The 26991-nt window shown below is 40.2% G+C and overlaps 1 protein-coding gene across 1 annotated transcript in view; it reads right to left on the bottom strand.

Annotated features, from left to right (window-relative positions):
- LOC124279515 (unconventional myosin-VIIa-like) overlaps positions 1-26991 on the bottom strand; it is a 754149-nt gene that overhangs the window by 708561 nt on the left and 18597 nt on the right. The window contains exon 2 of the mRNA XM_046715341.1: positions 286-392. Within this exon, the coding sequence (XP_046571297.1) occupies positions 286-392 (107 nt within the window). The remainder of the gene's footprint in view (positions 1-285; positions 393-26991) is intronic.

The following is a 26991-nucleotide window of genomic DNA, read 5'->3' as shown; positions in this document are numbered from 1 at the left end:
TTCGGGTCCATTCAACCAGTGCTTCCTATTGAGAAAATGTTTACAACAGACAATGACAGACAAACACGCCAAAATTAGTTGACTTTCAATCCGGTGAATTAAACCTCTGGATCCATGAATGTGAAAACCCCAACTGGATCAAAAATCAAAACATATCATCCATTACTTATACTATCAAATACCATTATGATATCTGCAGAAATTGCTGAGTATGGGGCAAAAATTATATTTTCAATTTGGCTGCCACTGCATGTTAGTATGATCCATTGTGGTTAAAAAGGATACATAAATCTTGTCTTTTTGATATCTTGTTTTCAAATTTATATTGATTCCATTTTCATCAATATCACTGATGACAGTCATGTTGGGAACTCCATCTTCTGGCCTTGCACCTGATAAGAGAAAAGAAATGTGTCAAATAGACTAATAGACAAATATATAGACTACTGTGGACTGTCCATATCATTTTGGTCACATGTAGAGTCAACAGATTGGTTGTGCAGTGAAACTAACAAAACTTATGTTTGTGTTTATACCAGAAAATTAGATGGGGGGTTTCTCAGGAATGTACCACTAGTCTGTCAGTGTCTGCCAGTGTTTACATCCGACACTCTGTCAGTATTTGATAACATTTCAACAAGAAGACAAAGTCATCAAGTTTGGTGAAGAAACATGGAACAGTTTTAGAGTTCTGCTCCGAAAAAGAGCACTACCACCAATTTCAGTCGAAGTCAAACCTGTTGCCATTGAAACACAAAAAATATTTTATTCAGAAATCCAAAACTACAAAAAGGCACCAGTTCATCACCAGACCTATCTATGTCCCTAGTTCCGTGAAGAAATATTTAACATTTATTGTTCTGCTCCGAAAATACAAATTTGCACAGATGGAGTCCAAAATAATACCCCATGCGCAAAACACATTGAAGGGGATAACAGTGGTTTTGTGTGTAACATATGAATGTCAAAATGTGTCATATTAAACACGCAGAGCCAAACATACGGAGAGTACACACAAAAACGTAAACATTTATATAAAATGATGTAGATGTTATGTAATTGAAGATTACACACTGAAGACTTAGGCATGATTTCCCACGTAGGTAAAATTGTGAAGACAATTTCTGATGTTCTCTGCCTTGATATTGCTAAAAGCATTGCTGCTATACATGTACAACTCATACCATAATCAAAGTATAATACTGAACATGTTATACCTTGACAAAAAGTTACAGTGGGATCTATTCTATTTCAGAATATTCCAGCACAAAAGGAGTGAAATATTACACAACTCTCACCTATCAATGGAAACTATCTTTGCAACATGACAATTACAGCAAAGTGGAATTGTGTTGGAAAATACTTTCAAGATCAGTACATGAATTGTTTCACTCTATCATGCTTTTTAGCACATGGATTTATGACTTAATTCACATTCTGCTTTTAGATTACTTTCAGATTGTTGTTTTTGTAATATTTTAAACGCCCACAAAGTACAACACAGCCATCAATCCACATGTCTGATTATAGAACTTAACTTGCCTTAACTGTCTTTTCCAAAAGACCACTCATCCATTTTGTCTGTAAACCAATCTCAAATATATTGACCATTGTAACTAAGGGGCCGTTCATAATTTATGGCTAGAGGGGTGATGATGATTTTTTATGGAGAAGCATGTATAATGTGAATGACGCCCTAACATTTATGTACAAAATAAGTGCCCCCCCACCCCCCACCACATGTCATGTACAAAATCAGTGCCCCTCTCCCTCCCCTTCTCATAATTTCTAAGCATAATTTTAAAATATTTTTATGTACAAAATTGCTGACCCCCCTTGTGCATGTGTACAAAATTGATGACACACCCCACCACCCAGCTCCAGAACAAAATGGGTGACCCCCCTTAAAATCATCACCACCACCCCCTAGCCATAAATTATGAACGGTCCCTAAATGAACAAATTAATAATCACTGAAATAAATCTTGAGTAGATGTTGGTATTAATGTATCTTTGAGGTATATCACTGAGGTTTGCGAAGGATCAAGTTATGATGACACTCATCCAAATCATCCAGTACAGAATGACATATCCTGATACACACTGACTGACTGACTGAGTTGAGTTTTACGCCGCTTTTAGCAATATTCCAGCAATATCATGGCGGGGGACACCAGAAATGGGCTTCACACATTGTGCCCATGTGGGGAATCGAACCCGGGTCCTCGGCGTGACGAGCCAACGCTTTAACCATTAGGCTACCCCACCGCCCCCCTGATACACACACAATGGCTGGATAGCCAACGCAGGACCTTAACTTCTTGAAGAACAGACTTAGGCATGCAGTCATGTGCATGTTGTGCACAAGGTGATTATGGTTTAAAGATTTAACATGCTGAAAAAAGTCAGTATTAATAATGTATTTATTCAACAAGCCATAACAATATTATCATCAATAGCACTACATATATTTCTCTGAACCACATCTGAACTTATAAAACTTATAAAATTGAAAATTTTATTATAAATTGTATATTTATATACTTATCCTATCTCACAGTATGCACCTCTCCTCTTCTTCTACGACCATGTGTGGAAACGTGCTGTAGGCTAAGTTGAATCAAATCTTACTGGCCTCTGACCCGCCCTGACCTCTGCCCCCACTCCGACATCAGCACCTGTCAATCATCTCCGTAAGCGTGGAGCTCGCTCAATTGATCATGTGACTAACTGTGCCTGTCATTCTCGTCTTGGAGCTTCCAGTAATCTGTGATGTGGGGCAGGTCGGGTGGGTCATATCGCAGGAGATAGGATAAGTTTACCTATCTCACGGTATGCATAATCCCATGGCTGGTAGGCGGGTTGCAGATTACCCCGTTACTACCACCAGGAAAAAACGCATAACCCAAGGAGGCCAGGAGAAAGCACCAACTTCCGATATGCAAACTTGAGATGGGTTTCTTCACGTAACCCCTTGGCTTACACAGCACAAAATCTCTAGGGAGTGGGCGCTCCCGAATTAATGTGGTTTTCGGCCGCAACTTTTGACAAGCAAAAGGACGCATTTTGGCAAGTGGCCCCGCCGCCCCGTGAATTATCAGGTGACCCCAGTGAATTAAAGTCGAGGACCTTAATCTGGCTAGTCCCTGCTTCGAAACTACCCCCCACAGACACACGCTGGAAGGCAGTGAAAGAGGGAATAGTTCGGTTGCTCAACTAGTTTAACGTTCAGTACCAATCTCCCCTAACTTACCAAAGGTGAGAAAGGACTCAGGAGCAGAACGCTTCGAAAACCATGTCAGAAATCAACACTTCACTGATGTAATTGCTCAGAGAGTAGAGGTCAGTAAGCGGAGTGTCGATCATCTCTGCATGTAGCACAAGACTGGCCTCACAGTCTATCAAGTCATAACTTACGACAGTGCAGACACGCCCTATTCCCATAGGTGAGAATGGTCTAAGCCCAAGAGAAAAAAGTACCAAGATATGAATAACATTGATATCTTATATTAGGTACAGAGCAAAACTGACCAAGGAAGGATTGCTTTATCTGCGAACACGGGCCGATGACAATTGCTGCGCCAGGACCAAGGGGCCGAATAGGGCCCGTAAGTAGGTCACGGCACTTCGCGAGAGATTACGTTGTTTAGTACTTCCGGTGACAAACAACGTTTTTCGGCAATGGCGATAACACTGTTACATGGGGTATGCCGTGGATAATCATACTCGACACTGGCTGTGTGAATCATAAACCTATGCCATGTAACAGACTATGGACTGCTAAAGCACTAAGGCAATGTTGCATGAACAGCACGTGAATATTTGCCAAACAAAACAGATGCAGAGTTGTTACAGCGTCGTCTTCAGGCTGGCCCATTCATTAGTCGAGGTAAGTTTGTTACATGGATTTCTTTGTTTTTTATTTAAAGGCTGGTATTGTTTAAGCATGGCACGCACAATAAGGGTGGAGTTGACATGTGTGCAGATTAGTTAATCGTTTGATTGCATTTGATATCTTACAGTGGGATTTTATTGTCCCCCGGAGAGGGGGACCTAATAAAATATGACAGGCAGGTATCCGGTATAATGCATGTGTACCCAAAAAACTGTGTTAATAAATAAAGTATCTTGCAGTTGGAATTATCTAGAAGATAACTTTATGTGCAATGAAAATCCAGGTGTAATTCTAAAAAAATAAATGTAATGAATTAAATAATAATTTAATAGTGCGTAAACAATGATGATTATACCCACACTTTGATTGATACCAATAGCTCTGAATAGGTGTCTCTCACAAATGTATTCTGTAATATCAGCTTGATTAATATATTATTACAACCCCATTTAGCATTTGGTTATGGTGCAGCATGTTCAGTTAAACATAACATCCACATGCTTAATTTATCAATAATATCTTGATGTCAACATTGTAAGGAACTGTTTTAGTGTTTACATTTTATTAAGTATATCATACTTGGTCTAACGTGTGTTATGTATTTTTTTCAGTTTGAACAGATGCACATCTTTAAGAGGAGAAAGAAGGAGGAATAGATTTCATTATCACCACAAGTACCATTGACATCAAGAGCAACACAAACTGAAACAGATCTTCAGATTTCTTTTAACATCTGGTGGTCAAGCAATATACATTGCAATGAAGAAACAACAAGTCATTGAAATGTTGTATGTACAGTTATAAAACATATTAAAGCCCTACACATCATCCTTTGGAAACTTGCTGGAACAGGAAATGCTTGTAACCAGCAAGGTGTTTTGGAAAGTCTTGTGACATCTTGGGACTCTCAGATAATTCAGTGAGAATTTAGATGAGTGACCATGAAAGAACATTTGTATTCCAGATGATACTGGTACAGTATTTTTTCAGGTTTAGCATCTGGAAAATGCAAAGAATGTTTGATATGTTATGAGTAATTATGTCTTTGGAATAAACTTGCAGAATAGTTCTAAAACTTGTTTATTGTTTTTTAAGTGTGGATAAAGCAAGCACAAATTGAATGGTTTGGAAGATTTCTGCTTTTAGCCATGATATTGATTTGACAGTAAATATACAACGATGGATGTAGGAGATTAGATTTTCAGTGTAGATAGCAAAGGTTTCCAAGTGAGAGAATTGGGTTTTACACTGCTTTTAGCAATATTCCAGCAACATAATGCTGGGGAGAGCAGCAATGGGCTTCACACTTTGCACACATGTGGGGAATCAAACCTCGGGCCTTCAGTGTGGCGAGTGTCAACAGTTTAACCACTAGGTTACCCTACTACTCCAGTTTCCATGAAAAAACATGCTTTCCAATGAAAAGTTAAACTTAATCAATGGCATAGGCATATGATTCTACATGACATGGAATTTTGTTGAAATATGAAATTCTTTGTTTTTATTTGCTGTAAGATTACAACACTGGTTCATAGCACAATAACCAGTACACATTATTCTTTTCCATTATTTTAAAACATATTGGTCTAACTGTATAGTGGAAAATATGGAATGCCAGTTACCAACCTTGGCCTCATTGGCAGAATATTTGGAATATGTAAGTTACTAAATATGGGTGAAAAACACTATATTACATGACAAGTAATCATACTCATGCTGCTATCAGCCAGTGTCTGCAGAATCTACAGTCATGACATAGTATATATGCACATTTAGTTTCCCCATGTATTGATCAGTATATTTTACAATACAGGAAATGTCTTTGAGTGATTACTCCAAATTTTGAGTGTATTTTTGTCTTGCATTTTGCCAATTGTGACTTGAAGGTGCTGTGTGCTGCTTCATATTTTGCTTACAGCATAGCAGAACCTCACCCCTGCATAACCAAGAACTAAGTAACACTCATGTACTTTAGATCATAGTACATTGTACACTCACTCCAAGACATCCAGTACAAAGTGTAATAAATATTGTGCAACAACCAGTTTTATAAATCACCTCTAAAATAATGTTTACATAATTTGATAAATAATTGCTTCATGATGAATATTCATATGGCTGAGGGTTTTCACATTTTGTTTTGAATATCTGACAGTAGTAACCGAAATAATTGTAACCATGCCATCAAGGTTATTTTGTCGAGCTGTTGATTGATTTGTGACACTATGACTTCTTGTGTGAATAAAAACGTCACCATAAATGGGAAAGTTCATATATTTATTAAAAAAATTATAATGTTACAAGAACTGCTATTTATTCCAGGCATTGGGAAAGACAGTGGCCATTTTACACATTAGAATAAAAATGCCCCATTAAAATTTTGAAGTTTACTATTGATACAAGGGCAGTGGCCCATTCTAAATTCAGAAAATGGCTAATAATCGTGAAAATGTCGAAGGTCTCCATCCCAATCCCTGTATTCAATATATCATTATCAGTATATTTACAGCATGGCAAAGAAACAATTTGACACATGCAGATCCCTGTCATCTATCCAAAGTAAAATTTATAATGCATTTTCTTTCACATTTGCAAAACAACAAACAATTTATTTCATGTATCTTTGAGTCATTCTGTCACCTATACTGGCATAAAGTCATCCCTTGGACTTGGAAAGAGTAAAATTATTAAGCCTACCAACTAGTTTACAAAGTATTTATATTAGTACCTCAAGTATTTATACACATGCATTTTACATTGCATAAAGCCAATTGTCTCTGTTGAATATTTTGTAACTATTCCAAATTTAAAACTATTTTGTACATATCAATATTGATATTTGTTAGAAACTGTTTGATCTCAAATAGTTCCTAACAAATATAAATATACTGAATATGTACAAAATAGTTTTTTAATTTGGAATAGTTACAAAATATTGCTGAAGCAGAACAAATGTATTTAGAAAATAAATAACAAATTAAACAAACAAAAATATTATAATTTGGAATTACATACTTTTATTGAAAAGGGAAATGACAGTCAATGTGGCCAAATATGAATAGAACATTAACTTGAAAAAGTTGGTAACACATGGCTGTTTTATGAATTGCAGTATATTAATGAATAGTTATATTAATTCAATATAAATACATATTACTCAAATGCATTTTACGTTAACCATGTCATTGATTCCAAAAATATGTTTTGTGACAAACACGTTTAGCGATACTATCGCGATAGAACTGCACTGGTTGTCAAAAATATATTATAGCTAAAGAAAGGTACTCATATGTTTTCGAATTGACTCATGGTTGTCGGTTGTCAGTAAGGAACCGATAATCCTTGAAGGAATAATAATTTTTCGATCTTATCGTCCCCAAATGATCCAATTATTACGACTGTCACCAGCTGTGACAGCCAAGCATGGTAGTACACTTGGTCCGGTCTAGTAAGGTCATATTAGGCGGTCGCGCAATTTGGCACTACAACTGGTTCTTGCGTATTCGCTTGTCACCGGAAATCTAGTAGCGGAAGTAACGCCTCGCGAGACTTACGGGCCCTATTGATGTAGACCTTCCACATCTGTAACCGATAGGTCCCTCAGGTAGTGTGAAGCAAACACCGTATCGGATCTCCAAAAACAGCCCTCCATGATGGACAACAGGGAACAATTTCTGTGAAGAGCCATGGTGGAGGCAAGAGCTCGAGTCTCATGAGGCTTCGCCGTCGACGGTGGAGGTAGGTCAGCAAAGGCATAAGCACGCAGGATCCTAGTTCGCATCCAAAACGCCAAGGTAGTCAGAAGACTTCCGAGGTGGAGGCAGTAGACAATGGAATGAACAATCTCTTACGCAGTCTGCGGCGATCCTGTGAGGCAGCTAGGTAAATCCTCAATACATGCACTGGGCATAAGGACAGATCCTCAGTGTCATCTGGGCCCAAGATAGTGGACAACGGCGGAATCGTGAATGTGCGATCCGGCTGTCCTGGTAACTGATTCTTGGCGAGAAAATCCCACCGCAAACCAAGGAAAACTCTCGCATGTTTAGACCTTTCAAACTGCACCCGAGAAACATCAAGAGCATGCAACTCGGCAAAACGGGCAGCTGTAGCAAAGGCCAAGAGAAAGAAGGTCTTAAAGGAGACATGTTTGAAATCTTTCTCCTCCAAAGGTTCGTAATCAGCTGACGAGAGATGAGCAAGTACAACGGAAAGATCCCAAGCTGGAGGCCGGAACTTCAGAGACTGGTCAGCCAGTTAGTTTGTAAGACCGGAGGAGAGACTTGAGTTCAGGGACAGTGGACACCTTCACACCCGAGGCCGCTGCAATAACGGTGTTAAGAGCAGCCAGGTAGGTAGATAGTGTAGAACCTTTGAGTTTTCTGGAGGTTCGTAGATGCTGAAGGTACTCTTCCACCATCTGCGGGGAGGCCGTAGTGGGGGATGAGACGCCCTTCTTCCTGCAACACGCTTCAACATTCTTCCATTTGTCATCGTAGAATGACCTCGTAGAAGTACGATGCGCTGTAGTAATGGCAGTAGACACCCGTTTAGAATAGCCCTTCGCTGTACTTAGAGCATCGAGGTCCCAAGTCGGAGGGTCCGGAATCGGTGACACAAACCGAGGCAGCTGATGGTTGAATCGGGTAGCGAACAGATCTACTGTCGGAGTCGTCAACGGAAGGCAAAAGGTCTGGAACACCTGAGGATGTAATTTCCATTCCGTTGGAGAGGGACGACTCGGTCGGGACAGAATATGTGATGACATTCTTCACCCCCGGAATGTGGTTGGCTCCACACTCCGCTTACTGACCTCTACTCTCTGAGAATTACGTCAGTGAAGTGTTGTTTTCCGATTACCTACATGGTTTTCGAAGCGTTCTGCTCCTGAGTCCTTTCTCACCTTTGGTACTGAACGTTAAACTAGTTGAGCAACCGAACTATTCCCTCTTTCACCGCCTTCCAGCGTGTGTCTGTGGGAGGTAGTTTCGAAGCAGGGACTAGCCAGATTAAGGTCCTCGACTTTAATTCACTGGGGTCACCTGATAAATCGCGGGGCGGTGGGACCACCTGCCAAACTGCGTCCTTTTGCTTGTCAAAAGATGCGGTCGAAAACCACATTAATTCAGGAGCGCCCACTCCCTAGAGTTTTTGTGCTGTGTAAGCCAAGGGGTTACGTGAAGAAACCCATCTCAAGTTGGAGTTTGCATATCGGGAGTTGGTGCTTTCTCCTGGCCTCCTTGGGTTATGCGTTTTTCCTGGTGGTAGTAACGGGGTAATCTGCGACCCGCCTACCAGCCGTTGGATTATGTATACCGTGAGATAGGATAAGTTTAAAAATTTGAAAATTTTATTATAAATTGTATATTTATATACTTATCCTATCTCACGCGATATGACCCACCCGACCTGCCCCACATCACAGATTACTGGAAGCTCCAAGACGAGAATGACAGGCACAGTTAGTCACATGATCAATTGAGCGAGCTCCACGCTTACGGAGATGATTGACAGGTGCTGATGTCGGAGTGGGGGCAGAGGTCAGGGCGGGTCAGAGGCCAGTAAGATTTGATTCAACTTAGCCTACAGCACGTTTCCACACATGGTCGTAGAAGAAGAGGAGAGGTGCATACCGTGAGATAGGATAAGTGTAAAAATTTGATGTATTTATACAAGTATAATACATGACATTACAAAATGAACAGATCACAACACTATCATCTGCAATGGCACTACATCAATTGTCTGAGCATATTTTATGTAGCCGAATGTTCCATCCAATACAGTGTGGGAGTCTGAGTCACCGTCTTTGTTGGAAAGTGTCTCCTGGCATTGCGAATTTTGTTTAGGGCTACTTGGCTCTTGTCTGGTGCATGATTGTGTGCAACACCAAGCAGGGGGGCACTATCTGTCAAGATTGGTCATCAAGCTGCCTCTGCATTTGGTGTTGGATCATTTGGTGCACTTCTACCCGATTTTCTTCTTTGCTGAGGAATGCTTTGTGTACAAGTAGCCTTCATAGACTACTTTCAAACGTCCCTTACTTGTGGTCAGTAACCCCATCTTGGATGACTGAACTCCCAGTTCATCTTGTGTCTTATAAGCTATATTATGTGCTTGAAGGAAGCCATTTGAGTAAAAGAATTAAATGATAATCCCATGTGTTCACTAATCTGTTTGATATCATGAAGGTCAAAGTAAGTTAGACAAAAAAAATCATACCCTCGTGATTTGTAATCCCATCATCCTGTAAGGACTTAATAACTAATAATATGTTCATTTCTCCTGTTTTGCTAACATCCAATTGCTTACAGCATCACACTAAAGGAATATTTAACTTGAAAGTGAAATAGTTATTATAAATAACTCGAGCACATTTAGAGTTTGATAGAATGAGGAGTGCTTGAATAACTGTATTTGTATGTATGGTGACAGAATTATTGCACATCATTATCAGAGAGCACAACAACACTTACTGAAGAAAGCATTTTTGATGACATGGCATGCTTGAAACTGGTAAAATAACATGACATTGCACATATCTTTGATGCCAGCCAATGTGATCAGCATGTGATGGAATCAACACCAGACATTTGGATCAGCTACTCAGCAGCAAGCAGGTGAGTTCCACACCACAGCAAGACAAGTTTCTCATGATTGTAGCAAGATGTTATCACTTGGTGACTGCCACCACACTCACAAATGATCTGTGGAACACCAGTGGCGTTAACAGGTCAACTCTGACAGTGCCTGATCATCTCCATGAGACAGGTTTCCCTGTCATGCAGAGCATGCATACCACTTACCCAACATCATAGGCAGACACATTCTGATGGGACTGAAGACTGGACAGACCAGGCCCCGATTTCTCGAAACAAACTTAAGTCTGAGATTTGACTTAAGTTCGAGTTTTTACTTTTTTAGGAAAGCGCAGGAAAATGGATTTCCCACATATGAACTGAAATCGATACTACACTCAAACATAGTTGAAACTTTTTGAGTTTGGTGGATAGATTACTTAAGTTGTTTTGGCTTTTATATTTTACAAATGCAGGTAAGTTAAAAAATTCAGCTGTCTCGATTTGTCAAACTCAGTTTGAAATTTGAGTAAAAACTTTGTTTCGAGAAATCGGGGCCAGGACTGGAATCCAGCAATTTCCACTGGTGAATCAAGATACTGTCTTGAGTTCACAGATCAATGTGCCTGGGTGTGGTGTAATGAATCCATCATAGCATAACATGACAGATATAAAGGGAGCATACTCATGATTTGGGGTGGGACAAGTAAAGCTGGCAAAAAGCAGTCTCCATGTCCTACAGTTGGGCACGATAAAAGATGTGTGCTTCAGGGATGATATTCTGGAAAAAGAGCTGTTTTTGCATTTTTCATTGTATACTTATGAAGAGAAATAGCCACATAGTCATAAACAAAGAAAAGTCTTATCCTAAAAAATATACTCATGTGTTGTGAAATATTCTTTTTCATTTATGTTAAAATTGATGCCAAACAGGTGCATGTGTTGTTCATATTAAGATACACAGTCAAACCGTCTAATTATGGATCTATTCAGGACATTATTTAAATGGTAAAATCAGTCATTTTAAGTTGTCAAAAGGGTGTTAAATTCTGACATAGAAACAGAAACCTTTTGAATAATTCATGGAAATTAGGTGAGATATATACTAATCAGCATACCAATGTCATCTTTTTCCGATGTCGCAAAATACATAAAACAAGCAATGACGTCAACTACAATGTTGTTATCTTTTCAGTAATTTCATTACATTTCAAGATATGGCTACTACTCGGTTATTAATGATGCAAAATTAGTCAAAATACATCTACACAAACAGGAGAATATGTGAATCTAAGAACTAATTTACATATGGGATAGGGCCATCCAAATCGCTATTACGTGCTTTCCCATGTAGTACATTGTCATCTTTTCTTATAAACTGTGAAACTACCAAAACGTATCCGCTCACATTGGGGAACTTTGTACTGGAATAGTTTGGTTCGTGGTGAACAAAACATAACGGAAATATAGCGTCCGTATCCACAACAAAGTCTCTCTAAGTGATCTCTGTTGTCGTTTGACGTCATACAAGAAAATCCATTTTCAACATTTATTGCGAGTCATTTTTAATGTTGAGCGTATAACGTTATGCATAAGCAAATAAACCCATTACATATATACTTAAATCGTTCAGATATCAGGCTGTATTTTCCTCGCTCACACTTTCCGTAAAGATGCCAACATAAAAAAATCGTAGCACAGTGTTTTTATCAGACAGACAGACAGACAGACAGACAGGTTTTATTCAGTAATGTAGGCACAGTGGCCCATAGTACAGTTGAATTTTCATTTTAACAAATATTGGTCACGTGACACGAAATTATGGTTTTACATGTGATTTAAGGATGGACATCAAATGTTTTATGAAAATGGCAGCTGATTTAATAGTGTCATCGTTATTAGAATTAAGTATTTTATATATCGTTTGTGGGGCATCATTAAAGCATTTTAGATACTTCTTTCGGCCAGCAGAGAATGCCTCACAGTCTAATAATAAGTGACGTTCGTCTTCAGTTTTACCAGAAGAGCAATGCGAACATGATAAATCTTCCAATGTATTTTTATCTTTTCTATAACGCTGTATTTTTAAGGCATGTAGAGAGATTCTAAATTTACAAAATTTCTTAAAAGGGACTTATCATTAAGGACCCTAATATATTTTTCAGGTCCGAACATCGATTTACATTGTGAATAATGACTTAGAAAACTTCGATGAATTTACTGATCGCGTGCCAATTCTGAATATATATATCTTTTATTCGTTGCTTAAAAGTTAACAAAACATTTTTATATCACCAACATCTTGCTTAAACCAAACATAAGAAAACCCGCTTGAAAATAACACATTTCGGACACCAGAAGCCCAAGAATACTTTCCACGTTTGTCTAGGGATAATAATAATTGATAGCTTTGATAGGGGTAGCGATAATCAGGCATTCTTATAAGTTTAATCCAGTATCTGATAGCTCTCATTTGACTCTCAATATGCATGCTATAGCGGCCTGTATCGCCAAGTACGGCTTTGTTGGAAGCAAATTTACCTACAGTAAGAAATCTTTTAAAATATGATGCATGCACATTTTCTATAGCTTCGAAATAGTTTACTCCCCAAATTTCAGATCCATATAACAATATTGGTGCTATTTTAGTGTCAAAAAGTAAGCAAGCTGAGTCAAATGAAATAAACTTATTAGCCTTAAACAGTTTAAAAATAGGAAATAATGCCTTCTTAGCTTGTGCTGCAAGGGTTTTAGATGCCATGGACCAATTTAATCGGCTGGAAAATAGAAGACCCAAATATTTATAATATGAAACAACATTAATACTTTTGCCACGGAATAACCATTTTTCAGAATGTGCCACTATACCCCCATTTCTAGTGTTTTTATCGTGCACTATCAAAAGCGGAGAAATTTACTGTTTTTTAACGCATAACAAAATTTTGGACATCATTTAGCAGTATCTATTTCTCAAATCGCTGAGGTATTTGCATTTATATTTATACCAACGGATAGGAAATGTAATATTCTACATTTCTCTGTAATTTTATAGCTGTACGCAGATCCAGCACCACTCGAGCGCAAATCTCGCACAACGTTCACTTTTCAAACCTTATGAAAATGTGCGTCTGAAATAAAACTCAATCAAGAAACGCATCAAAAACGTCAAGACTGGTAGGTAGCAGTCTGCGGATTTAAGACAAAAATGATCTCAGTCTTAACTTTTTAGACAATTTTTTACTTAAGATCAAAATGACAGATTTAAGCAATTTTTAGACTTAATTAAGTCACTTTCATGACCCCGGGGCCAGATGCATACTTTTTTTAAATAGTGATCTTAAGCAGAATTGGAGTAGTTTATATGATTTGAATCAACAGATAAGGATTTGAAAAATGAAACCAAAACCAAAACAAATACTGACATTCTGTAGAAGTGTTGCTTATTTAAAACTCAAAACCAAGTACAAGGAAGGACACAGCTCTTGGCCTAAGAAGGAATTAGTTCAGTCTGTTTCCTAGTTTCCTTTATTTACAAAACCCACAAAATCATGAACAGTTTCATTTCACTACTGTCTATTTGTTCTCACAGTTAACACTACCTGAAATGAATAAAAAAAAACATATGTTAAAATACAGATTAAAAGGTGTAAACATTCAACTACTGTGGAAACCTGAAGGACTCCAGTAGGACATTCCCTAACTTTTGACGACTACATTAACCAACTACTGGAGGTTGTGCATGTAGAGTATGTCATTTTGGAGGTATAGTATATTACCGTAGATAAGCCGATCTCATCATAGATAAGCCGTCCCCTAACTTGACCATCAAATTGAGTATCAAAATGGTATGTTTCGTACATAAGCGGAACCGCCTCGTCATCTAGTTTATATGTTAGTTTACAGTAACATTGGTGAAAACGTGTGAAATGGCATGTGTATTTCACCTCATTCCAAGCACGTACAACTTCCGCTTACCATGTTCGTTAGGGTCCGCTTTTTGCTCCAACTGTAATAGCACCAATTTCACATTATTCTCAACAATCACGAACTGATTACCGCCTCGTCATCTAGTTTACAGTAACATTGGAGAAAACGCGTGAAATGGCATGCTTATTTCACCTCATTCCATGAGTGTACAACTTCCGTTTAACATCTTTGTGAGGATCTGCATAACCCTTGTAATGTTTATACATATTTTACATTTGGAGAGCAAAACCTGTAATTAAAATTACACAGTGCAAGGCTATATTTCTCTTGGTAAAATAATAGTTTTAGGTATTATATTTTTCCTCAAATTTGACGTCTTCACTGACAAAGTCATTTTCTCTTGTTCATTCACGCAAAACGAAACGATATGATACTGGTCACCAGAAAAAGTGTTACCCGTAGATAAGCCGACCTCCTTCTAAAGGCTGCTTTTTTTGGTCTTCAAAATTCAGCTTATCTACACACCTACACCTACACTTTCAATTCTGAGCAAGTGTAGAAGTGAGTACAACTCACATACCTCCACTTTCCACTTTGGGACACGAAAATGAATGATATTGAAAATTTAAATATAAATTGTATATTTATATACTTATCCTATCTCACGATTTGCACTTCTCTCTCTTGCTTCGACGCTGAGTGGAACGAATGAGAACTTTTCCTGTAGGCCTCTCTTGTCCAAACGCCCGTGTTCCCCAGGCTGCTCTCCTTATAGGACAGGTCCCTAGTCCCATGCTAAGCGTGCAGCACGTTCCCCTGTCTACCCACGTGACTACCTCAGCGTGATCATTCTCTTCTTGGAGCCAATGACAATAATAGGTAACCGTCAAAATCTGAGTAGAGGGGAGGCTGGGTGGGCATCCATCTCGTGAGATAGGATAAGTTTAAAAATTTAATTTTTTTAATATAAATTGTATATTTATATACTTATCCTATCTCACAATTTGCACATATCCCACGGTTGGATGGCGGGTCACAGATTAACCTAAGTCAAAAGGCACTGACACTATATACAGTATAGGCTAATGACAACCGTAGATAGCAATGAACAAGGGAGGGCGGACCTGACTAGCATAGTACCTCTATTAGTGATGGCATCATTGCTCCCAAGGAGTGGGTGCTCCTGAGCAATGTGGTGTTGGGCCGCAGGATCAGACTAGCATAGTACCTATACTAGTAATGGGCTCTCCTGAGCGATGTGGTTGTCGGATGCAGGATCCGACTAGCATAGTACGTATACTAGTGATGGGTTCTCCTGAACCCCTTGGCTTACTAGGCACCATCGCTCCCATGGAGTGGGTGCTCCTGAGCAATGTGGTGTTCAGCAACCCTCGCATACACAAGAAAACGCAACTAGACAAGTCACCTTGCTTCGCCACTATTTATCAGAGTACCCCCGCAATTACGACTAGTAATCGGGCCCGCACCTGTTTTAAGACAGCCCCCAGATCCCATCACGAAGAGGGGAAAAGGAAACTGAATCGGAAAAATCACAAGTTTAACGTTCAGTACCAAAACAACACCACATGACTTCCACTACTTACCACAGTTAGGTCACAACGGTTTTCTAAGGTACTTAGGAGCTTGCACGCTACAAAATCCATAAGGAAATCGGGAAGGTCTCACTACACTGACGTGATTGCTCCGTGGAGTAGAGGTCAGCAAGTGAGATTGTCGAACACTTAAACATCCAACGACAAGGTAGGCCCATAACTACCAAGGTCACTACGTGCGATGGTTAGTTCGAACCCATTGACTTACTAAGCACAATTGCTCCCAGGGACCAGGACTCCCGAGCAATGTGGTGTTCAGTCACTACCTTCACGAAAGTGAAACGACGCAGCTTAGCGAGTGTAATCAGTTGCATTACCACGATTTCAAAGGTACCCCCCGTAATAAAAGTCTAATGACTAGTATCGGGCCAGTCCCTGCTTCGAAACAACCCCCACAGACACCGTCCCGAGGAGGAGGAAAGGGTAATTGAATCGAAAAATCACAATTTTAACGTTCAGTACCACAACATCATCTTATGACTTCCACTACTTACCACAGTAAGATCACATAGATGTGTATAGGTACTTAGGAGCATGAACGCTACGAAGTGTAACACTTCGGGAATGACTCACTTCACTGATGTAATTACTCCACAGAGCAGACGACAGTAAGTGAGGTGGCGACTCTCCGTCTCAAATTAAATTGAGAGGAGAAATCGAAGTCCCAGAAGAATCGAAGACACAAATCAGAAATAAAATTCAGAATTTTATTCAGATTGTACACAAAGCAGAAACGATCGCAACTGATGATCATCTGCGCTGAAGCTGATGGTTGTCCCGAGTGGCGAACAGGTCTACCTCTGGTCGTGATAACAGGTAGATCTCTGATTGGAATATCAGAGGCAGTTGTTTCCATTCCGTGAGTGACGGGCGTTTGAGACGTGACAGGGCATCGGCAATGACATTCGTCATCCTGGGAATGTGTCGGGCTCTGGCCACTGTGTTGAGTGAACCGATCAGATGATAAATTCGAAACATCAACTGAAGCAGAGCTGCTGATCCTGTCGACCCCTGATGGTTTATGTACAAACTTACTATCGAAATGTCTGAATCAGTATATGAGTGAACCGTAGTTCAACTGCCTAATGCCGAACGGCAAGGATGACAGTGCTGAATTCCAATTCGTTGATATGAAGGACCCTTTCTCCTGATGACCATTTTTCTGCTAGGCCACTTGATGAAGAAAGTGAGCGCCCCAGCTTGAAAGATGCGTTGACGAACAGGTGTTGAGTCGGTATGAAGGGCACCATAGAGACTCAAACGCAAACATTCCACTTGTTGAGTCACCAACGAAAGACTGAATGTAGTTGTGCAGGGAGACGAATCAACTCCCTGGGGTTGTCATCCCGGATGTATGGGCACAGAAACATCTGAAGAGGCGCTTGTGCCAACGTCAACCACCCTAGTAACTTCTGCCACTGGCGAAAAGTTGTGGGTTGGACCAGCACTAGTGGTGCGTTGCACTGAATCTTGTCCCACCTCTCCTAGGGCACAAACATCATGACCTGTCGTGTTGAATATTATCCCAATAAAAAGAAATCACCTCCGATTTCTCCGAATTCAGCAGCCATCTTAATTTCATGAGCAACTTGATGATGAACTGCCTGTGCAGAGGAAGGACGACTGGATCCTGCTGGGCTTTAACACAGTTGTCGATATAATAATAATAATAATAATAGCATGCTTGTAATGCGCTGTTTTCCATGTACAACATGCTCAAAGCGCAAGACATAGAAGTACATACAAACAGACTATAGGGGAGAATAAAAGTTTAGAGAGATACATGGAAACAATGCAATGAATTATCGTTTACACTCATAAGCTAATCTGAAAAAGTGCGTCTTTAGTAAAGATTTAAAATTAGAAAGTTCTGTACAGTCACATAGATATTGAGGTAGTTGATTCCAGGCTGTAGAGGCTGCATACGAAAAGGACCTTTCACCATACGTAGTAGTCCTAACAGTGGGGATAACGAGGAAACGTTTATCCTGTGAATGGAGAGAGCGGCATGGGCGGTGCTGTGTGAGGGACTGAGCCAGATAAGAAGGGGCAGATCCAGACAGACAGCGGAAAGTGAGGCACAGAAGCTTGAATTGAATCCTATAGTGAATGGGCAGCCAGTGTAAAGAATGTAGGAGTTTCAGAGCGTCATCAGATATAGTTCTTGAATGTCACGCCTCGACAATGCAGGTAGCTTGTTATCGGATTGAGTAAAAAGCCACGGGGCCGTACATATTCCAAACAGCAGGACCCTCCATTGGTATCAATGACGCCCCTTGAAAGTAAATCGAAGATACTTCCGATAATCTGGATCTATCGGGATGTGAAGGTAGGCGCAGGTCGAGGGAAATGAGAGGTCTAACAACTCTTGCCTCAAGCTACTATGTCAGTTCTAACGGAGTGCTGAATGTAGTAACCGAGTAACCCCAGCAAAAGTCTGTCTGTCACCCTCGATAAGCAGTTTCTCTCGACTGGCGGACGAAATCCAGACACAATCACTCTTACCGGGATGGCATCGTTCATTGTTACTAGCATTTAGAGGCTGGACTTGATATCCGATTTTCGGGGACCAAGACAAGTCTGCAAAGGCACTTCATAGTCACTATAATCATCAAAATTCTGGTAAATAAACAGTAGTCCGCCATTTGCAAACGTTAAACACGAGCGACAAAAAACGGACAACACGGTTTTCGGTTAACCGGGCGAGTCGCAACCCATAAATTCCTGGCTGAGCTATGCTGGCTATTTGACAAAACATCACTGCTGGTACCATGCGCAAAAACTTAACCCATCTTTTAACTGTCCAGAAACTTGCTTATCATGTAAAACAAAGGGAGCTGAAGATGACGAACCATCTGCAATAATTGCACTCAGCGATACCCAAACACACTGTTACCAGTAGTCTGTAGTAACAAGACTCAGTGAAGCGTGGTAAAGTATTCCTGGCTAGCAAGCTTATCTAGTAATGCCCTATCGGGCGGTTGTAGAACTGATATCTACACCGAAGGGTAGATTCGTTGATCCGAATCATTCATCAAAGGTGAAGATCGGATGGTAGATTAAGTATCGAATTGGGATCGTCAGACCGTCAAGTGCTGAGCGTGAGATGTTTAGATGACTGCGCTACTGACATCACATGTGAATCGATTCGGCATGGTGAAGCACATAGCTACTACCTTAGTTCAACCAGCCGAAAAAGGGATAAAAGGTGGGATAAGTTATGTAACTAAAAACACAAGCCGTAAGGTAAACCAGATAAACAAATCAAATTGTCGTGCTTAGAGCTTGCCACTTCACAATGAGGAATTCAACGCCTCACAGATGCTCTGAAAACTAGGATCGTGTTGAAAACTAGCAGAGTTCGACAAATTTGGCCCTATCTAGATGCAAGTTCACGAAAACCAGTGTTGATAAGTCCTGATCCTTCATGTTGAATGTAATCAATAGAACATCTGGTATCTTGCTCTAGGTAGCTGTAGGTGGTCGGCAAACCATGTGATTATGTGTGTCAAATCAACCCAAACAATTCCTGCATCTTATAGGCAACTGGCATAGCCCGAACCTTGAAAACAAAGACGAGGTTCGATGTGGGTTAAGTGTCTTGGAAGGCATCCCAGACACATTTCTTATAGGCTCTGAAAGGCTTGTAAGATGAGCCGTGTTGGAAATAACTCAAGTGGTGAATCACCCAATTCGTGAATAAGCTCAATTGCTGGCAAGGTCCGAGGAATGGATTATTGACGAATGCTGACAATTCAGTGATCTTGAACGGCCAGGTGAACTGGTTCGGCAATAGGAAGCGGTTCGGCGTGGTGAAACGGTACGACTCGGGCTGGTAAATCGGTTCAGGGTGGTGAGCCGGAACATTGATGTGATCTGAATCAGTCCGTGATCTGGATCGGCGTTGTGAGCTGGATCGTGACTGATCTGGATCGGTTCGGTAATCCGAAACGTTTAAATGATCTCAGCTGATGGAGAGATCTAGAACGATCAGATGAACCGGTGAGGCGAGGTGAAATGTTCCCGGCTGAGGTGAATTGGTTCAACGAGGTGAATCGTTTCGGTGAAGAGAGCCGTTACGGCAAGGCGAGCCATTTCGGTGCTGTGAATCGAATCAATGATGTGAACCATTAATATCATGGCGAATTGAGTCGATGTCGTAATCCACATACGCTGTGGCGAAACAGTTCAGTCTGTTGAATCCATTCGGTATGGCGAACCGATTCAGTGTGGTGAATCGTTTCGGCGATTTGACGATGTACATCGGCTGTGTGAGTCAGCTGGCAACACAGAGCGGTTTGATGAGGCGGAACGACGAGTAGACATCTGATGATGCGCCAATTAAATCATCACCGTCCGACATGGGAATCTCCGAACGACGAGCAGTTAATACTGGTTGTTCAAAGCGGGGGTTTGTCGGGTGATCAACTGTTGAAGTGTAACGAGCTCTGTCTGCTAGCCAACGGGAGCAAGCATGTCTATAAGCTCTAAAAACGTCCTTGATAAGGGAGCACATTCTCGTTTGCTCCAGGAACACAGGTCAATACAACCCACACATGACGAGTGGGATCCGAGGAAGTAAATATTATTACAGTGTGCGCAAAATTACGCTACTTAGGGTCAACTACCCATGATATATTTCTCATGTTAACATGTAAGGAAAGCTGAGAACTCTCACAATACGTCCACACAGTGGTGCGACAAAAAGAAGAATGATCACGCTGAGGTAGTCACGTGGGTAGACAGGGGAACGTGCTGCACGCTTAGCATGAACTAGGGACCTGTCCTATAAGGAGAGCAGCGTGGGGAACACAGGCATTTGGACAAGAGAGGCCTACAGGGAAAGTTCTCATTCGTTCCACTCAGCGTCGAAGCAAGAGAGAGAAGTGCAAAAAATGATATCCTGATAAACTTTAAAATAGCAAAAAAATTCTGAAACTTGAGACATTGACGATATCTGCCACAAGATTGCTTTCTACAGTATTTTCTAGGAGTAGACAAACTTTTCGTGACTTCTATGTGTGGAGGAGAAAAATTACATCGGAAAGTGGTTCAAAATACACGGAAACGTGGACATAAGTTCACTACAGGCTTTTTTACCCCATTGCTTTAACATTGGCTGCACCTCTGCCTTTTTTTCTCCCCACTCCCTATACTACTTTCAGTGTTGGCCAGATCTTCCCCTAAATGGATTTCAGATTTACTCAACATGAGGGTGGAAAAGGTTCAGTGTGGGCCCCAACTAGATTATATATTTACGCAACATGAGGGTGGAAAAGGTTCAGAGTGGGCCCCAACTAGATTATATATTTACGCAACATGAGGGTGGAAAAGGTTCAGTGTGGGCCCCAACTAGATTATATATTTACGCAACATGAGGGTGGAAAAGGTTCAGTGTGGGCCCCAACTAGATTATATATTTACGCAACATGAGGGTGGAAAAGGTTCAGTGTGGGCCCCAACTACAGTCCGTTTGAGTCAGAAACGGACCGATGAATTGCAAATTTGATCATTCTACAAAATTGCCACAGAAATATAAATAGTACACGTTTATCATTTACTAATACCCAACAGCTTTTTATATTTGAAAATTTTCCAGACTCCACCAAAAAAGTTGCTTAAGAAATTATCATCATTGAAAACGCAAAAGTTGTTATCTGTCGCGGCGGGGTGAAACTGCAGAAACGGAACAGCCAGTCATGGCGGGGGACATCTCAAAATCTATTCCGGGAGACCTGTCGGTTCCTCGTCCGTCGTACTGTCAGTCACGACTTAAAGGGATGACAAGTGGTGCCACAGTTGCCTGTTGTAAGCCATCCCGAGACCAGTAACCTTGTTCAATGACGTTAGCTACCTTGTTGACACAGTTTTGCCAAGTTTCAGTTGTGATGTTGTTAAGGGATTCCTTAACCAAAACCTCTACGTCACGTAATCTAAAGGTTGTGTTTGATCTGGCAACATCTCCTTTGACAATACCCTATATCATTTCAATGGGGTTAAGGTCACAGTGATAGGGTGGAAGTCACAGAATATCATGACCCTTACTTTTTATGTAACTGTCAACTTTGTAGAAAGGTTCACCTTTGTGGGTTTTTATGATCTCATATAGCTGAGGCTTCATTGCCTTTGAAGGCCGTGCGATCTGAAATTTGTCGAGCCATGATATCATATCACCTTTTCGACTGTTCGATGTCGGGGTTTTACTGTTTGGGTCCTGCACGCTGTGGTATGGGGCATTGTCCATTATGATAAAAGACTTCTCTGGTAGAGCTGGTACCAACTTGTTTTTAACCCAATCGAGGAAAACCGCACCATTCATCTCGGAATGGTAGTCTCTGTTATCTGTGGACTTTGCCCTGAATACCAAGTCGCAGCCTGGGAGAAAGCCTTTGCTGGAGCAACCAGCATGGAGAATGATTAGTCTCTCTCCTTTCCCTAGAGGCAGCTTTCTACGTGACCCCTTATCACCCCCATCGGGTACCCACTGACTGCTGGCAGTGTGCGAGGCATTGACCCAGGTCTCGTCCAAGTACACTGGCTCGAACCCTTCCTCGAGCTTCTTCTTTGTAATCCTGAGAAAATTATTTCTCAAGCGAATGATATCAGGGCGTTGACAGAGTACTGACCTATTCTCCCCCGAAATGTTCTTATAACGATACCCGAAAGAGTGTAAGAGTCGCCAGAGTGTGTAATTTGATACTCTGAGGATGTGTTCTTGCTTCAAATGCTTTTTAAAAATTTCAGCGACATGCATTTGTTTTCAGAATAGAGCTTGTTGATAGACTGCCTTACAAGGTTCTTTTGAAAGTTGTCCAAATGTTTTAATTTGTGTGATTTTGACACGACCCCTACCTGCTTCGCATCACCCTCACAATGTTTGTGTTCCAGAACATTTGTCGGTACCCTTGCTGATACTCCTAAAGCTTTTGCTGCCCGCTTACGGAATTTATTAATGGCATAAAATGGTTTGCCCCTTTTGGCTTCAGCACGGACAAAATCGTACACTTTAATCATCAACTGTTTCACGTCAGCATTCAACTTCATTTTCCATCTGGCATGTGTATCCCGTGCACGATGAGATGGTGGCTGTTCCGTTTCTGCGGTTTCACCCTGCTGCGACAGATAACAACTTTTGCGTTTTCAATGATGATAGTTTCTTAAACAACTTTTTTGGTGGAGTCCGGAAAATTTTCAAATATAAGAAAGTTGTTGGGTATTAGTAAATGATAAACATGCGTACTATTTATATTTCTGTGGCAATTTTGTACAATGATCAAATTTGCAATTCATCGGTCCGTTTCTGACTCAAACGGACTGTAGATTATATATTTACGCAACATAAGGGTGGAAAAGTTTCAGAGTGGGCCCCAACTAGATTATATATTTATGCAACATGAGGGTGGAAAAGGTTCAGAGTGGGCCCCAACTAGATTATATATTTACGCAACATGAGTGTTGAAAAGGTTCAGAGTGGGCCCAAACTAGATTATATATTTACTCAACATGAGGGTGGAAAAGGTTCAGAGTGGGCCCCAACTAGATTATATATTTACGCAACATGAGGGTGGAAAAGGTTCAGAGTGGGCCCCAACTAGATTATATATTTACGCAACATGAGGGTGGAAAAGGTTCAGAGTGGGCCCCAACTAGATTATATATTTACTCAACATGAGGGTGGAAAAGGTTCAGAGTGGGCCCCAACTAGATTATATATTTACGCAACATGAGGGTGGAAAAGGTTCAGAGTGGGCCCCAACTAGATTATATATTTATGCAACATGAGGGTGGAAAAGGTTCAGTGTGGACACTAACAAGAATTGTGAAAAGTGTGAAAAGTTCAACTTTGGCCAGGTTTTGTCTCCACAGGTTTCATATTGACATTCCAGATATCATATTTGACAAATTATTTAGTCATTATTTACTAGTGCTGGTTATCGCCTACAAGTCACCACATTTGCACTGAATGTGGTAGACAATGCCTGAAGGATCTTCAACAGATACAACCAAAGAATTTATCAAGCAACCAATTATTCAGTCAATTGCTCTACCCCTTATGATTACACGTTTATGTTTTTTAAAATGTGTTCAACATATACCATATTGAAATATATTAATAGCCTGAGCATATAAATCAATGAAAACAATTTGACATTATATTTTGCAGGAGCCATCACATTGAAATACTTTCAGATAAGTGCTAAAATATATGTCAAGGCATCAAATGTTTGTTTGAGGAAACACTTTTGATCGCAACAGTTTCATCTTCCATATCCCTATTTCGACAAATAATGAGCTGATAATTCAGTCAGATACAAGGAAACTCGGCATAAAACTGTGTTAATTTCCTTTTAATTTGTGGAAATTCTCATTATTTCATGACACAATTAGCAGTGTCATTCCCTTGTGTCATGTACAGTGGAAAAGTACACCAGAAAAGGGCTTCAGAGATTGTAACCATGTGGGGAATTGAATTATTGTTGAAGACTTCCACTGCTTAACAAATACTATACATAGCTCTTTGGGATGTCTACTTCACACTTTCACCTTCAATGTCATCCAATCACTTGCTAGAACATTATTTAATGGAAACTAAGATGTAGAGAATGACACAGGATTGACACTGACATTTGACAACCAAGACATGACATGTTTGGAGTTAATTATTGAGAGTAAATTACGAGTGATTGGACTTTTTCAGAACCGATAATTATTTTCATGACATAAGCCACTTTTTACTTATTTGACCTCGAGTGGCCTTATGAGATGCATTAGAGCTATTTATGCTTCATTTCACATCCATTTATAAATATTTATCATGGACTTTCAGTTTAATGACATCACCAGGGTTAGGGAAATCATTTGCTCAATGCTGTAAAATACTGAAACAGAAAGGCCTGTGCTAAAAGCTACCACAATAAGAAAGTTAAATACGAACACAAGGAAAGAACATGTGCTACTCATTGAAAGGACCCAGTATCTACCACTGATATCATGGCATTGTCATAAATTTTTATACGTAAGTATTCAAACAATGTAACTTGCAATATCCATTGATGGTAAGAAATAAATTTAAGCTTCAGAGACATTTCCTTGAAAATGGAAACATACTCTATATGAGTTACCATCAGTGTGACATTGACCACTCATAAATGTCAACCCATAACATGCCAAGGATAAAATATGTGTAAGTTTATTGACCTGCAGGAAGTCCGTCTTGAGTTTGACCTGGGAAATGAACTTGATATGACAGGAATGTGCTATTATGATTTCAGTGGGTTAAAATAGATGACCTATTCCTTATTTCAAAAGACTGTCAATCACAATATGCACAAGACTCTTAAAAAGTCTGCAGAAAAAAATTGATTTCTGTTAAAATGACGATTAAACTTACTTGCTTTTAGCAAGGTAAATTAACCATCCTGAAGCAGCATTTGTAAACAATAGCTTATAACCCAAAAGTTCACACAGCTGGGCTTGCCTTATTCCACAAGAGATATTTCTGGTCCAGTGACCACATGGAAGGTTTAGGCTTGTGTGACTTGACTTTTCTCTTGTTTATAAACAAATGTACTTATTCTGAAATGCAAGCCTTTCAGTGCACTTTATATATTGTTTTGCATTATTATAAAGATATATACTAACAGAAAAAAATAACTGTGCATAACATAAAATTGCATATAAAAAAGTTTTAAAAAAAGCTTATCTGAAAAGTTATAAAAATAACCCTAAATGATGTCACCTATCCCGCCTAACACGTGAAGTTCACACACCTCATACTGAATATTAAAGAATGGTTGATTATTCTTTCACCTCTGAATGTTGTGGAAAATACATTAATTTCAACCTAACCTGCACGTACATCATGCTACAGCTTACAAAAAATCAGTGTCTCCGCGCCATGGGTGTGCTGAGACTGGAATGGCCCAAAATGAAGTGGCCACACATTTTCGTGGTCCATTGAAAAACAATCTCATCTCTATGGAGACATTGTCAACATAATGTGTACACGAGAGATTTGCTTCAGACAGGCCGTCCACTCACACGTCAGCAAGACAACCATATTTGGCTCACCCATCTAAGGAATTGATTCCAGACTGCCAGTATGACTGCTCGGACCATTCCTGGCTTATGTCCAATCAGTTCCAGGACTGTTTGGAACTGACTGAGGGAGCACAACATCGAGGACAGCTCAGATGGCAGGGGAATGGGGTACAGATAGCGAGGGGAACAGTATGCTGATGCACGTGTTGTCCAACGTCAACAGTTTTTGATGGTGACGTTATGGTGTGGGGGAGACATCACATCACATCTCATGGTCGGACACATCTGACAGGTCTGCAATACAGAGATGAGATCGTTGGGCCTCATGTGCAGCCGTTCATTCAAAGAAAGACTAACTTCATACTTCAGCAAGATAATGCCTGCCCACGTGTCCCTCAGGTTGTGACAGATTTCCTGAGACAACAGAACATTCCAGTACTCCACAGGCCGGCTGTTTTCTGGACCTATGCCCTATCAAGCACGCTTGGGATGAAATGGAGCCACGTTTGCGTCAATCCTAGAATCAGCCACTGACATTAGCTGAAGTGAGACAAGCATTGGTTCAGACGTGGCACAACATTCCCCAAGCTTCCTTTAATCGCTTAGTATCATCTATGAGTCGTTGTCAAGGCTTGCATCAATGCAAATGGTGGACACACATGATACTGAATTTGTGAACTGACTTTTGACACCACATCTCTTCAAGGGCGTGTCACAATGCCTAGTGTCGAAACATACAGATTTCGGTATTATCCTGTCAACAGTTAACCAGTGATTAAGGAAAACACTACAAATCATGTTATTTTCTTTTCGCATCAAATAAAGAAAAATTACTTTATTGACATTGGCTGCAACGTTTTATGAGATATCGCGTTTAGGTAGGTTTGAAAAGTGGTCAAAGTGTTGTGATGACCTTGAAGATAAGGTCAAGGTCACC

This window comes from Haliotis rubra, unplaced genomic scaffold, assembly GCF_003918875.1.
Source record: "Haliotis rubra isolate DU_JTF1 unplaced genomic scaffold, ASM391887v1 Scf251, whole genome shotgun sequence".
In the NCBI taxonomy this organism is placed as follows: Eukaryota; Metazoa; Mollusca; class Gastropoda; order Lepetellida; family Haliotidae; genus Haliotis; species Haliotis rubra.
This window is presented reverse-complemented; position numbering and strand designations above follow the sequence as displayed.